Raw genomic sequence first — 14,895 nt, 5'->3', positions numbered from 1 at the left:
ATATGTATCGATGCGAAATGACTCGTATCGTGTATCGATGTGTTTTTATACCGGGTTTAAGTAATGGACTGGTGAATTGTTTCTGCCTGTTCGGTGTCATTACGTTGTCGTTATAACCACCAGATCTATGTCAACCAGTCATTTCAATAAGAGATGTGATGTAGGTAGGATATACAGCTCAAGGTGTTACATATATCAGTATCAACTTTCGTTCCGTCTCGACGCACGTTTCAGTGTACTAAAGGCCAGTAAAGTAAAATGAAAAAAGTTTGTGAGATTGTGTTGCAGATCTACATACATTTAGAGTGACATGAATACTTATCGTAGCGAGTTTTGGAAGTAAAATGTACTGAGGTCAGACGCTCCGTAATGGGGTTCCAGTTCACTCCTATTTGGGGTGGTGGGGTAACCTTGTGGTTACGGTGCTCATTCGTCACGCTGGAGATCCGGGTTTGATTCCCCACATGAAAACAGTGTGTGTAGGCCATATCTGATGTCCATGGTATTTCTGGAATATTGCTAAAAGCGACATTAAACCAGCTCACTCGCTCACCCAAATCTGTTTGTTACTCAAACATCTGTCATGAAGAATGCCTAAAGATTTGGATATTTCGGTGAAACACAGTAAAGTTGCACACATTGTTTGTTGCGTCAAATGGTCTTTGATCGAGACTGGTTTCTACTTAGCACTGCCTTTAACATATGCAGCTAGAACGATTTTTTAAAATAATATCAGGTGTGTCTCTGAACTCGTTGTTATCACATACAACGAATGGGTTTGGTTTCATTTGTTGATTTACGCCGCACTCAGCAATATTCCATCTGTAAATAATTCGAGTCCAGACAATCTAGTGATCAACGGTATGAGCGTCAATATGCGCAGATGGGAAACGATGACATTTCTCAACCAAGCCAGCGAACCAGACCACCTGATCCCGTTAGTCACCAACAACCTTAACGTCAAATAGTCTTCGTGGATTGACATCCTTAGTATGCAGTTGCAGGTACACCTAGCTGTCACTACTGCGGCATTCGTTACGACAACGACAATGAAACGACCGTATATGAGTGTCCGTACGTAGCATAGGGTTATGCGTGTCATTACTATAGTATGATGGCCTACATTTTTCTATACAGCATTTAACCGTTCTGGACATGACAAAAGGTAGACGTTCAGAAAATGCATGAAAATACACGACGAAGTGATATTCATTGATGCAAACGTGTTGGCCATGCAGTTTAAGTCGGATTAGATGATTTTGAGTGAGTTTAGTTTTATGCCGCACTCACCATATTCCAGCTATATGGCGGCAGTCTGTAAATAATCGAGCCTGGACCAGAGAGTCCAGAGACCAACAGCATGAGCATTTGGGACTCGATAACATGTGTCAACCAAGCCTGACCAACCGATCCCGTTGGTCGCCTCTTACGACATGCATACTCGCATTTGATGGCAAGCATGGGCTGCTGAAGGCCTATTCTATCCCGGACCTTCACGGGTATTGAGGATTTTGACGCTGAGAATTTGATTGTCAGTATGAGGAGGACTGTTAACATTATCATGCGAGTGGTGCCAACACCAAATACTGGTATGGTCGTCAGTAGAAGTTCAGACCAATAATTACCTTAACATTGCCTGCAAAAATGTTTCAATTCCATTTGTTTTGTTTTGGACATTAAAATGTGGTGCTTGATGAATGCTAATGTATGTATCTTTATTATCATCTTGACACTGCATAAATGCATAGACAGCGCATGCGTTAGTTTTCCTGTCGAGATTTGAATAGTTTGGTGACCTATCCGATATATATATATATATATATATATATATATACCACAACTGTTAAAAGTAGCTGTTGCTGTTTTACTATAATTTAGGAGAATCAAAGTTCGTGCACAATAATGTTACATGTTTGTACCCGAAAACTTTAAGTCCAAAAGCACCCAGTCTTACTCAGTTTTCATGAAACACAACTCCAGTAGTTGATGTGCATGTTTTTTCTTTTCTTTCTGTAGTTATTGACTATCATTACCTTCACGGCCACTGCTGTTTTCACGGGTTTGTAGGCGGTAAGGACAAATCTCGCGACGGCAGTGACATTTATCCAATTGAAATTTGTTTGAATCTAAATTTTCAATTCAAAGATATGAAATGTTTTGGAATATTATTTTTGAATCATTGTTTGGTTTTAAATGAATAAGTGAGTGAGTGAGGTAATATTTAACGTCACATCGGCAATATTTCAGCCATATCGTGACGAGAGCCATTAATATTGTACGTAACAGTGAATGGTAAAATATCTGTCAACGAACGATAATAATAATAAAAAAAAACATATTATCTCAGAAAGATATTTAAAGCTAGTAATTAACTCTAAAACAGTTTACCTATAAAAAACGATCTATAGACCGCCAACAACTGAAGATTGATCACCATACTAGGGACCATGAGGACTTGCGTTACCTTTGCTACCTGCATAGACCCTAGTTGGATTTAAACCATCACTTCAGCCGCTGGCGAGTGTACCAAATGGTAGCTAAAATTAAAATAACAAGAATACTACGATTAGAAACTCGGTAGACTTAAATTTACATCGATTGTTTTGGGGCTTACGTACCCTCTCAGGAGGACAGTAATTTTGCAATACTTCAACCCCCTTTGAGGGCACAGCCACTAACAATCTCAGTTACTGATCTAAACTACCAATAATAAATATTTACTTATTTAATAGTCAATCAACAATTTATCTAATTCTTTTTAAAATGCAGTAATTAAATGAGAACTTAAATTATTAGAAAGATCCTTCATAGTTCGGGATTTGAAATATGTGTCCCTTCTGATGTAATATTCAACACAGCCAATCAAGACATGCTTGACCGTGATTCTTTCATCCCAATGGATATATAACGGGGGATCTTCACCTATTAAATGAATAAAGTCAATGAGGATATAAGTATGATTTTGTTATGGTAAGGACAGGGTAGTGTAACGGCTGTGACAAAGACGAAAACGGCTGTGATAGGGTCGTGACATTATATACCGGCCCAATATCAATGCCGTAACATGCAGTCAATACCTGTGTTTGTACATAAGTACATCCATTTGTAAATCCTTTGCTCATTGCATATTTTTTACTTATTCTGAAATATCTTACTGCGAAATTTCATTAAATTATTTTTAAACTAAACATATAAACCTGGATATTATTTGAAAAGGTCAATACCGTGGCTGTGTCACGACCTTGACAATTAATGTCAGTGTCCATGCGATAACAATATCATTTTCCTTATTTATTGTAAACTGATATATCTGTATATTTTTGGAACTTGTAGTACACTTATGTTTGGTAGTAGAGCTTCAAGCAAGCATAAGATAATTCGTATTCACATTTTGGATATGTTGCCAGGTATTACTTTACATTTGCAAATCAGACATGAAAGGAATGTATTGGATTGACGGTCCCGTTTAATTAATAAATATAAAAACTTCGGAACTCATAAGCAACGTTATATTATTAAACATATACACAAACGCATTGAATGAATACAATTTTTGGATGTTTCCTGTTGAAAATGATGATACAAATGCGGTAACGTTAGTGACGCAATTTCAATAAAAAGTCTTAGAGTAAAATATGAAAAATGAAAAGGTGTTAAGTTGTCTAATTTATGCTTTGCAATGTCAGAATACTACGTAATTAACAACTTTCAATAGAAGAAGAAGGAAACATAGGTGCGTGCGCGCGCGTGTGTGTGTGTGTGGAAATCACATTTACAATTCTCATCTCAAGTCAGAGAAAACTGCAGAAGTCAACTGCAGAAAACGAGCTTATTTTGAACTTACAGAACATATTTAGAAATGTAAATGAAGCTTAGAATAATTACGTTTGAATACATTTTCTACATCTTCTGTTTTGTTCACGAGATTAGATTAGTATTTATTCCAGAAGTTTTAATTTACTAGTGTGTTAATGTTTCTGCAATGTTTAATGCAGGTACTACTGAAAATATGTTGTCGTTCTTGTCAAAAGTGGTTTGCTTTTTGGCTTGTTGCTGAATAACACGAGTTGTCCCTAATACGGCCTGTGATTTAAACATCGCAGCGCAGCAAACAGTGGAAGCCTGTTGTAACCCGGGTTGCGAGTTTCGATTTAACTTTTTATTGCTCTTTTATATGTTATGCTATTTCCGTTTTTCAATTTTGATTTCGGTCAACCATTTGCGTCCAACGTGCCTTACCGTGTTAAAATCAGAAAAAGCGGCTTTGTTCTCTTTACTTTCCGGACAATTATGCTTTTCAGCGGGAACAAACGTTAATGGCAAGCCGTGGATGAACGAATCGAATGGGGTTTGTTAATTACCTTATGTAATTATGCATACGGCCATTAATGGAGCTGCGAAGATCTCCAATGTATATAAGATTTTTTTAAATCCGAACCTTTATAATCCTTCAGTATCCTTCAGCATTTACTCATGATCGCAAAACATCCCCATTTGAAAATGAATGTTGGGCTCTATGAAAACTTAGTTCTTTCACTGATGAGGGAAAAAATTGATATTCTTCTACGGACCACAGTGTGACAAGGGTCAGGGACAGGGATCGTGTGACAGTCTTTCTAGTATATATCAACTAGAATGTTGTGACACATGCAAAGGCGGGTATGTGTCGATGCTGGGACGGGATGTTTAACGACGTATCAGTGTAGGGTATGTGTCAACGCCTTGACCGGAGGTGTTACGACGTATGAGAGGAGCGTCTGTGTCCTAACCGTGACGGGACATGTGATGACGTATGAGAGCAACGTGTTTGTTAATTGCGTGACGGGATATATAACGACATATGAGAGGAGCGTCTGTGTCCTAACCGTGACGGGATATGTGACGACGTATGAGAGCAACGTGTTTGTTAATTGCGTGACGGGATATATAACGACATGTGAGAGGAGCGTCTGTGTCCTAACCGTGACGGGACATGTAATGACGTATGAGAGCAACGTGTTTGTTAATTGCGTGACGGGATATATAACGACATGTGAGAGGAGCGTCTGTGTCCTAACCGTGACGGGACACGTAATGACGTATGAGAGCAACGTGTTTGTTAATTGCGTGACGGGATATATAACGACATGTGAGAGGAGCGTCTGTGTCCTAACCGTGACGGGACATGTAATGACGTATGAGAGCAACGTGTTTGTTAATTGCGTGACGGGATATATAACGACATGTGAGAGGAGCGTCTGTGTCCTAACCGTGACGGGACATGTAATGACGTATGAGAGCAACGTGTTTGTTAATTGCGTGACGGGATATATAACGACATGTGAGAGGAGCGTCTGTGTCCTAACCGTGACGGGACATGTAATGACGTATGAGAGCAACGTGTTTGTTAATTGCGTGACGGGATATATAACGACATGTGAGAGGAGCGTCTGTGTCCTAACCGTGACGGGACATGTAATGACGTATGAGAGGAACGTATATGTCAATGCCGCAACGGGATATATAACGACGTATGAGTGTTATGTGTCCTAATTGTGATGGGATATCTAATGATATATGAGAGGAACGTATGTGCCACTCGTATGTTTGATTCAGCTTTCAAGATGTTCATTCAGCTTTTCAAGATGTGCTTTGAAAATGTCAGGTTGAAGAACTGTGCATGAGCTAGATCTTGATACACAAATACAACAGTTATGTCTTTTGGAAACCGAAGAAACTTCCAGTTCTGTGGGTACTAAAACGTGACTCTTGTTTTGCAAGATTTGATTTGTTTGTGTTTAACTCTGCACTCATTAGTATTATACATACGCTGTACAGCGACGTCTGTAAATAATCAAGTTTGGACCAGACAATCCAGTGACCAATAGCATGAGCATCGATCTACACGATTGGGTACCGATGACATGTGTCAACCAGGTCAGCAAGCTTGACCCCCGATCCCATTAGTCGTATCTTGCAACAAGAATAGGTTGCTAAAGATCAATTCTAGCCCAGACCTTCAAGGGTCTGTTTTTTATACACGAGATCTGTGTACCAACCAACGTATCAGAGAACCATTGTCACGAATTTCACAGCTGATGTTGTTAGAGTTAAAATCCCACCAACATGTTGAACAAATATTTATTCCAAGCTGGAACGAATGCATCAGTACCAGTTGATGATTGTGACTGTTGGCAGTTATTGAAATTAAAGGCGTGATGACGTACATTCATATCACGCACTAATACCCCCTGAAATTGGCGGTAGGACCCTGTGATCTGTTACTGATAATAAGAGGGACGCTACATCTCAACACGCACTTTCGTGTCCCTGTACCCGACAGCCAAATGCTATATTTCCCCGGAATGCCGGAAGATAACTAATTTGACTAATGACCACCAATTATAAGAGCAAACCGGATTTTACTTACTGCGTTAATTCAGTGTGCTTTGCTAATTTTAAAAATTGAAACAGTAAAAATGTGTCATGCCTGTAGGATCTAAAATTTGAGGAAATAGTTTTATCTTTTTACAGACTTCAAAGAAATTTAAGTTATTTCATTTTCTTCCTCTTTGCGAGGTCCTAATTGTTTTGGCCGAGGTCCTAATTGTTTTTGCAGTATTATTGGACTGCTGCAAGATTGAAAAACAAATGTATTATTTAAGAAGACATGATGAACGTCACAGCATCTATGCACGTGGCGGAGTACATATTACTGTACAACCAATCTTCAGAAATACGATCACGTTAACGTGTTTGTGTATCTGGTAATGGACACAGCTTCATTACAGGCATTATTGCAATGCTTCAGTGGTCGTATAATTTATAATAAATATTTACACACGCATTAAACTAATACAAAGCAACGGTGATTCATTTCATGAGCACCGCATGATGTGATTCATTTAAACGGAATCTATCTCAAAACGGGTGGTGTGTATTTTGTGTTTGAACAAAGAATGCTATTAACACAATTGCTGTATTTTTAATGTCTATTGTAAAGCGTTAAATTATATTGATGTCATGTAATATCGTGTTAAAAGCGCTGTGCATTTTGAATGATGTAATGAAGAAACAATGGTGTAGATGATCTTCCGTGTATTGATCAGTGTATTCTGTGTTAGAATTGTTACAATAATGTGGCGGTAATGACTTCCTTCGTATTCCAGACCACACTACAGTCTTATATTACCAAGCATTCTTTCACATGACATGGTCGAGTTGTTCCATAGCGCATTCCACAACTTGTGTGCAAGAACATGTAGAATGCAAACACATTTGTCTCGCTTCATGCCTTGTCACTTGTCTCTTATGTGTGAGAGACGTAATGTCCTTCTTACTCGAAACACTATCAGTTGTAATGCTTCTAGTATAGCCCTACTGGAAGTACGGAGTATCAAATATTGGTATTAACCGATTATGGCTCAGATTCAAAGAGATAATATAAATGCGTAATTCATGATGGTCCTTGGACACCACTAACGATGGATACCCATTTTGATCATTAAGAGAATATGAGAATGTTCCGAGTGTAAGAAAAAAAGGCGGACACAGAGCATCATTTTGCAACTCGGATAACAAAATGTTTTTTTGAAATTCGTCACATGCAGTTTGAAGATACGTGAAAATGATGAGACTCATCGGCGTTGTTGATACTGGGGTAATGTGTTACAATATGATACAGTTTTAATCTGTGTATGTACGATCCAGTATGATTCAGTATAATTTAGCTTTGACAACTAAACGTTCGCATGATTTATTACCGACAATTTAGAACTCAGACACTACGACTTTAGATACTTCAGACAACATGTCACATGCTGATTTGTGGCAATGCTTCATTCTTCAAGGGGTTAGCTACCGTGGTGGACAGAGTTGATGCACACTCGTGGCATCATCGAAACAATCCTCGCACAATCCATCTGCTTTGCCATGTCAGCATATGGAGCTAAGTGATTCTATGAGACCTTTATTCGTCAAATTAGTGGCTCGCGCCTGTCCGCTTACCATCGATGTTTCAAGCCAGTCGCTCTGAATAAACAGAAAGACTCTGTTAATGTAAGCGGGGGACATATTGAACGTGAAACTCTGATGGTATTATCACCATGTTAAACATGCTCTAGTACCACTACCTCAAACATTTGTGGCAATGACTATGCAGAGCTAATATGTTCTGTGTTTGTGACGCCTGTGTTCTACTAACTACGTCAAGTTATCAATTTTGAAGTATTTGTTACACAGTGATACCTGTGTGTTACTTACTACATCAGGGTATCAGTTATGAAGTATTTGTCTCGGAGTGATACCTGTGTATTACATACTACATCAGATCATGAATTATGAAGCATTTGTCTCACAGTGATACCTGTATGTTACCTACTACAGCCGATAATCAGTTACCCTTGTGTTACTTACTACATCAGATTATGAATTATGAAGCATTTGTCTCACAGGGATACCTGTATGTTACCTACTACAGCAGATAATCAATTATGAAGTATTTGTCTCACAGTGATACCTTTGTGTTACTTACTACATCAGATTATGAATTATGAAGTATTTTGTATTGTTACAGTGATAGCTGTGTGTTACCTACTACAGCAAATACTAGTAATCAGTTATGAAGTACTTGTCTCACAGTGATAGCTGTGTGTTAGTTACTACATATATGATTATCAATTATGAAGTATTTGTTACACCTGTGCATTACTTAATACAACACATTATCAATTACACGGTGTTTGTCTCCACAAGGAGAAGATGTTAGTAACAACTTTCACCTTCTTCTCATCACGGAGATAATTTACCTTACAATGTTCGTGCTATGTTTCTAGTATTTGCTTGCTCTGTATCCCCGGGAGTCGTGTGATAATTTCATAATAATCAATTCAATTAATACGTGTTTGAATAAGTGGGACGGACCATTGAAAAAAAATGGTGACCCGTGTTGGCTATTAGCACGAGAAAATATGCAATTTAACATTCACCGGCTGTAGTTATGACAATAATATGACAACTATAAACTGTGGTCATATCATGAAATATTGAGAAAATATGCTCTTTTCACCTTCACCTGACATTACCTTTGGTACATTCTGTGTTTCAATACTGACCATGAAACTGATACGATGGCTGTGTATAAACGTTGGCAACAATTCAATCGCGAGAAGAATAAATGACAGCTCGAGAGGAATTGTGGGGAACAAACAAAGATGAACGGAATCCCCAAGGCAGCAGCTCCAAATAATCAGCTTCCATTGTTGAATAACATTCACAGGGAAAGATAGTCATTGAGCAACGAATTTTTTTCAGTTTTGGGCTTATTTTTTGTTTTTGTTTTTTGTCAGACCTTCGCCGTATGGTTACGAGGTGTTGCAGTACAGTTCAATCTCAGTACAGAATCCTGTTTTCCAAAGTATACATCAATGTCTTGTGTGTCATGTATCACCTTTCCTGCAGGAGACGAGATCTAGAGATTTGCAGTATAACATACGTTACGAAGGGTAATCCCAAACATAACCTATGTTACATTTACATTTGACCACTTTCTAATGGTATTGTGTAATCTTTGCACTATATATAGCTCAATAGCGAATCCTGTTTTATGTACACTTAATGGTCCTATGTCTGACAAGACGTCTCTCTTCCAGGAAACAACATTCACGTATGAAGAGTTGACTGAAGACTACCCAAGGTACCCGGATGTACAGGATCTTGACATGTCAACAGTCAACCCAGAGGACATTCTGGTACGTACGTCCCTGGCCATAAGTGCAGTATCATGTCTGATCACCCGTCAGTAGTTGTCTATTATAAACATTAACTTCAACATTTGTGGATTTACTATGAACGTCAATAGAAAACCCATAGCATACACTAAACGTCAAAAGAAACGTTTACCACCTACCTTCATGAATTACTGAACAAATATCAAAGATATTTTAGAGGGAAAAACAACACAGGTTTACGCAAATCACGAAAATCATTTCTCAAATATATTCATAATTAGGTGAAATGCATATTTTCCCGAAGATTTAAATTGTCCTATTTTGGGCAGAATTAAACCAGTGACAGTGATTTAGATGCCCAAAAGAAAGGTTGAGACAAAGATAATCCATTTAAAGTCACCATTTTTCAACTATTAAAGGACAACGACTGTTTAGAGTGTGTTATACTGTAAAAGAATCATGCATGATTTCAGCCAGTACGCAGCACACATTTTCCGTTGAGTGGTATTAGTGAAAACAAGCAAAACATGTCTTTGATATTGTGAAACTTCATATACTGGAAACATCAAAAAAGATCTTTTTTGACATTTTTCTCTTGCAACGTATCATTTTTCCAAATTCGGTTTACACATAGCAATATTCGAGCAGTATTTGCATCCATTTCACGCTCAGAATGATTCTACGGGGTATGAAGCGACCAGAATGCATAATATGATACTCAAGTGCGAATACAAGCTGAAGAGTAGAGAACGTGAGTGAGTGAGTGCGTTTAGTTTTACGCCACACTCAGCAATATTTCAGCTATATAGCAGCGGTCTGTAAATAATCGAGTCTGGACCAGACAATCCAATTACCAACAACATGAGCATCGATTTGCGCAATTTGGAACCGATGACATATGTCAACCAAGTCAGCGAGCCTGACCACCCGACCCCGTTAGTCGCCTTTTATGGCAAGCATGGTTTGATGAAGCCTATTCTACCCCGGGACCTTCACTTGTCGAAGAGTAGAGAAAGCCACTGGGGTGGTGCAGATGGGGTAGACATATACTGGACAGAATAAGTTAGGGATATTGGTATTTTTATGAATTGATATTTCAATAATTATAAAAATTATATATTTTTAAAAATAATTTCTAAATATACATATATCACAAACTAATTTTGTCCCGTATATAATGATATCGGCAACGCCCTCGGGTGCCACCGTATCACGGTTATGAGATTCGGCGCTTCATAGTGACAGTGGTCACCGTAGACAGACCAAGAAGAGGACGTCCACGCATCACAACGACAGCTGCGACAGGTAACCTCGTCATTAAGGATTAACGTCACAACGTTTCTTTTGGCGTTTAGTATATTCATGTTACTTGAACAGTTCTTTAACTTACGACATATACACATTAATACATAAATACTTACGATAGGGTAATTCCCCAGTTGTATGTTTTTGTTTGTAGATTCTGCAAAGGTATTGTTACAGTCATTAAAAGTATATATTTCAAATTTGTCACGAAGATTCCACACAACTGCATCACTCGACACCAGTGTATCTGAAAACGAGACGTTACTGTAAAAACCATGTCACGCATATTATGATGATATGGGCGTGTATTATCACACACTGATTGATTTGAAATTTAAATCCTCCCCATCATACAACATGGCACTTCTATTTCTGTCACGTGTATCAAGATATACAACTCAGATATTGTTGCTTCTTTGGAAGGATCTCCAATTCGCCCTTTCTACAATATAAACCTGAAGCCTCTCGTCATCTATTATTTATGTGATTTGTATGTCCTTCACCCTTCCTATGACTTTGTGTTGAGAGTTATGTTTCCATAGACTGTACAGTATTACCAAGAGGTTGGCATCACCACAGTGGTATAATGTAATGTGTGTGCATGAATCACGTTTCATAGCTGCTGAGAATCCCGCGACTAGCTCAAAGGATTGCACTGTTTGCACGTCATCGATGTGATGGCTATCACGATTAAACACGCGTTTGTGGCAATACAGTCGTAAACAGATATGATGTTAAGATGTCATTGTATCTTGATATCACCACCGTTGAATATTTCTAATATGCCTGTGGGGCAATGAGGCATCTGAAAATCAGAGGCTTGGTAGGTATTACTATATTAATATGATCCTGTTGGAAGCCTTCAGAAGCAAACCTTAGAAAACGTATGAATCATTTATTTAACTCACAGACCAAGATTGATAAAATTTAATGAGGATAATACAGAGTTTTGAGAACGTGAGTCATATTTTTTTGTCAAAGGTAAGCTGGGGTCATTGCATGCGTTGAACCAATGATGTTACTCTGCTGCCACAAATAAACAGATCAAGTTGGATTACAATAGATTAATGAAACAAAATCTGAAATCTTAAGCGACCTCGAGGTCCAGGAATTTGTAACATAGGTGACAGCGATCGTTTTTATCAACCTGGTGTCTTTTGTATTCAGTCTTAAATGGTTCAGACTTAAACTAACTAACTATCGTCGACAGCAACAAAAGAAAAGTTCCCATTCATGAACGACTATCAGCAATATATAATATATTACATATTTATAGTTCACACACTTGAGGATATTATTTACAGAAGACTATAACTGAAAGAGTAGCAAATTTTAAAACTGCAAAATGCATATGTAAGAAATATTAAGAGTGGTTCATAAAAAGTGGAGTAAATGTTATATAAAATAAGGACATGACTTTTGAGCAATCTGACTCAAGTCAAAAACCATAACATAGTCACGTCTCGAAACACGGATGGTAAGTAGGGATATGTAACAACTCATTCAACAATGTCAATGTTATCCACACTTCCTTTCAAAGAAACAAATGGTGTTTTGTCTGTGTACGTTAAAGCCCTGTCAACATCAATTTCCGCTCTCCCAGTCTGCAGCATAGACCCGACACATGGATATCCCGCGGGTTGTTGCCAAATTTACGACAAAACAAAAGTTCAACAAAAGCATTCCTAAATACATTGAGTGATTACACACGGCAAATATGCACGTTGTTTCAAACACCTATCCAGAAGACATGTGGACCGAAGTTGTAATAATCTATGTGAATGTGTACCTACACGTTGGGGATATTGACAAGAACCCAGCTTGCAGACAAAAATTCAAAGAGTTTATGATCTTAGCATTGACCTTGAATATTGACTTGAAACAAAAATCTGTTCATGTATCTCTTGCAACACACTGTTTATGGCATGACTACAACACCTGGTGATCCATCCCACTGAGGTTTGCTATGTTTTCAAAGTGTGGGTTTTATTTCATATTGATCTTTGATATTGATTGGAACACACATTTGACCGAGGGTTAGCTGACACATTTAAACCTCAACGTAGGTAACAACTTCTCTGAACAAATATGTCTGTCCTCTTTAACATGCCATGTTTTTGCAGAAAAACAGAAATGCTTTTCCAGCAAACGTTGACATCGTGGATTTCTACCGTTGTGCTAGCCTTTAAATCAGCAGAACTGTTTTGTAATAAATGCGGATTACAACGTGCAACTGACTTATCGGAGGAGTTTTTGCCAGTTACTCTATATTGTTTACATGATTATTCACCTTGATAGATCCGTTTGTTATATGAAATTCGGATTACAATACTCATCAAAAAACGCCTTTTGTAATTTCAGAATAGATTTTTGCTATTGAACTAAACATGAAGCCAAAATATGACAAACAAAGCATAACTGCCATGTCCGATACAAATTTCGGAAGTATTCCTTTTTTTGTTCAGTGTACAATTCTTTCCGTGATGTTTACAATGAACAGTCATATATAGATGTGTAGATGGTGTGTGCAAGCGTCATTGGGAAAACTACCTCCTCAAAAAATAGTTGTATTTAGATAGCCAAACAGTTTCTCATTCCGCGTCAAGGGCGAATGCACTCAAATTGCATCGTGTGATATTTTTTCTTTACTGAAAAAGCCTATTACATATAACTACATTCAATTTGATAATATTTGATAAATGTATTTAAGCTTCCTACAAAATTAAAGCCCTACATAACATGGGACGGTGCACATTTTACAATGTTAATGCCAAAACACAACTGTTTTCATATTATCAATTAACAACACGACCGAAGGAATCGGCGTCAGACCAGAGGCTGTGTTTCGAGTCACTGTACGCCCTAAATAGGTGTGTCAGCACCTCGTGGGTTTCAAATCGCCGTGAGATTTGAGATGACAACACAAGAGTTCATGTTGTCAGTGGGTACCTCCAATAGGACAACATAACCACATTACCATGACCTCATTCGGTGCAGAGAGGTATATCCTTGGACGAGGCGTCAACAACTGACCGCCCTCAACAAACTGGACGGTACATGCAGGGATGAAACGAACCAAAATGGCATAGGGTGTTTTATTTGAAGCATGTCACGTCAAAGCTATGACTGGCTTTACATTTTAAAAAAGCGACGGATTTGCTCAATGAAAACGAGTATTCGTCCTATATCACATGGTGGACAGTACAACGCCTTGGCAAACCAATCATATGGAGGTCATTTTACATTCAGTGGCTAATGCCAGACAGATGGCTTTTCTATACTGTCAAATATCAAATTGATAGATTTTGACACCTTTTTATTGAACATCCCCTGTCTTCTTTGAACAGCATTACGACACAAAACATGCTGGAGACTGAACTACGTCTTCAACGGTAGTCTGGTAACGGCACTCGTTGAGACAAACCTGGTGTTTACACAAAAGTTTCTTGGCATATATCTTGTTTGGAGAAAAAAAAGTAATACATTACAGCTACAAGACTACAGCTACAAGAGCTACAGCGAATTACCTTCTGCTCGTATGCTCTCAGACTATCCTTGCTAATGAATGTACTCGTCTTACACGGGAACTAGGTATAGGTAAATATAAGTCGGTGTGCTTTGCATAAGCAGTTGACGTGAACTGACGCTCTTGCACAGCTTGTTTACGTTTATGTTCCAGCTGTTTTAAGTCGCTAGATTGTGCTTATCAAGCACTGAGAGACCTTTGCACGACCGAAGCAAGAAGCTTCGTCAAGCTTTCCTCGCATGACTCCGTGTGGCGTTGTTGGGGCGGTATAATGTAGCGGTCACTCCCATCAGACTACGTGTCTTGGGGATGCTCTGTGACAAGCAATAGCTGGCAAATTAGGCTAAATAGGACGAG

The 14,895-nt window shown here is 38.3% G+C and overlaps 1 protein-coding gene across 1 annotated transcript in view; it reads left to right on the top strand.

Annotated features, from left to right (window-relative positions):
* Nucleotides 1-14,895, top strand: part of LOC137267542 (H(+)/Cl(-) exchange transporter 6-like) — an 89,038-nt gene that overhangs the window by 69,611 nt on the left and 4,532 nt on the right. The window contains exon 22 of the mRNA XM_067802020.1: nucleotides 9,630-9,728. Coding sequence (XP_067658121.1) covers nucleotides 9,630-9,728 — 99 coding nt within the window. The remainder of the gene's footprint in view (nucleotides 1-9,629; nucleotides 9,729-14,895) is intronic.

Source organism: Haliotis asinina, chromosome 16 (genome assembly GCF_037392515.1).
Source record: "Haliotis asinina isolate JCU_RB_2024 chromosome 16, JCU_Hal_asi_v2, whole genome shotgun sequence".
Taxonomy (NCBI): domain Eukaryota; kingdom Metazoa; phylum Mollusca; class Gastropoda; order Lepetellida; family Haliotidae; genus Haliotis; species Haliotis asinina.
The sequence above is the reverse complement of the archived record's forward strand: the minus strand, read 5'-3'. Positions and strand labels throughout refer to the sequence as shown.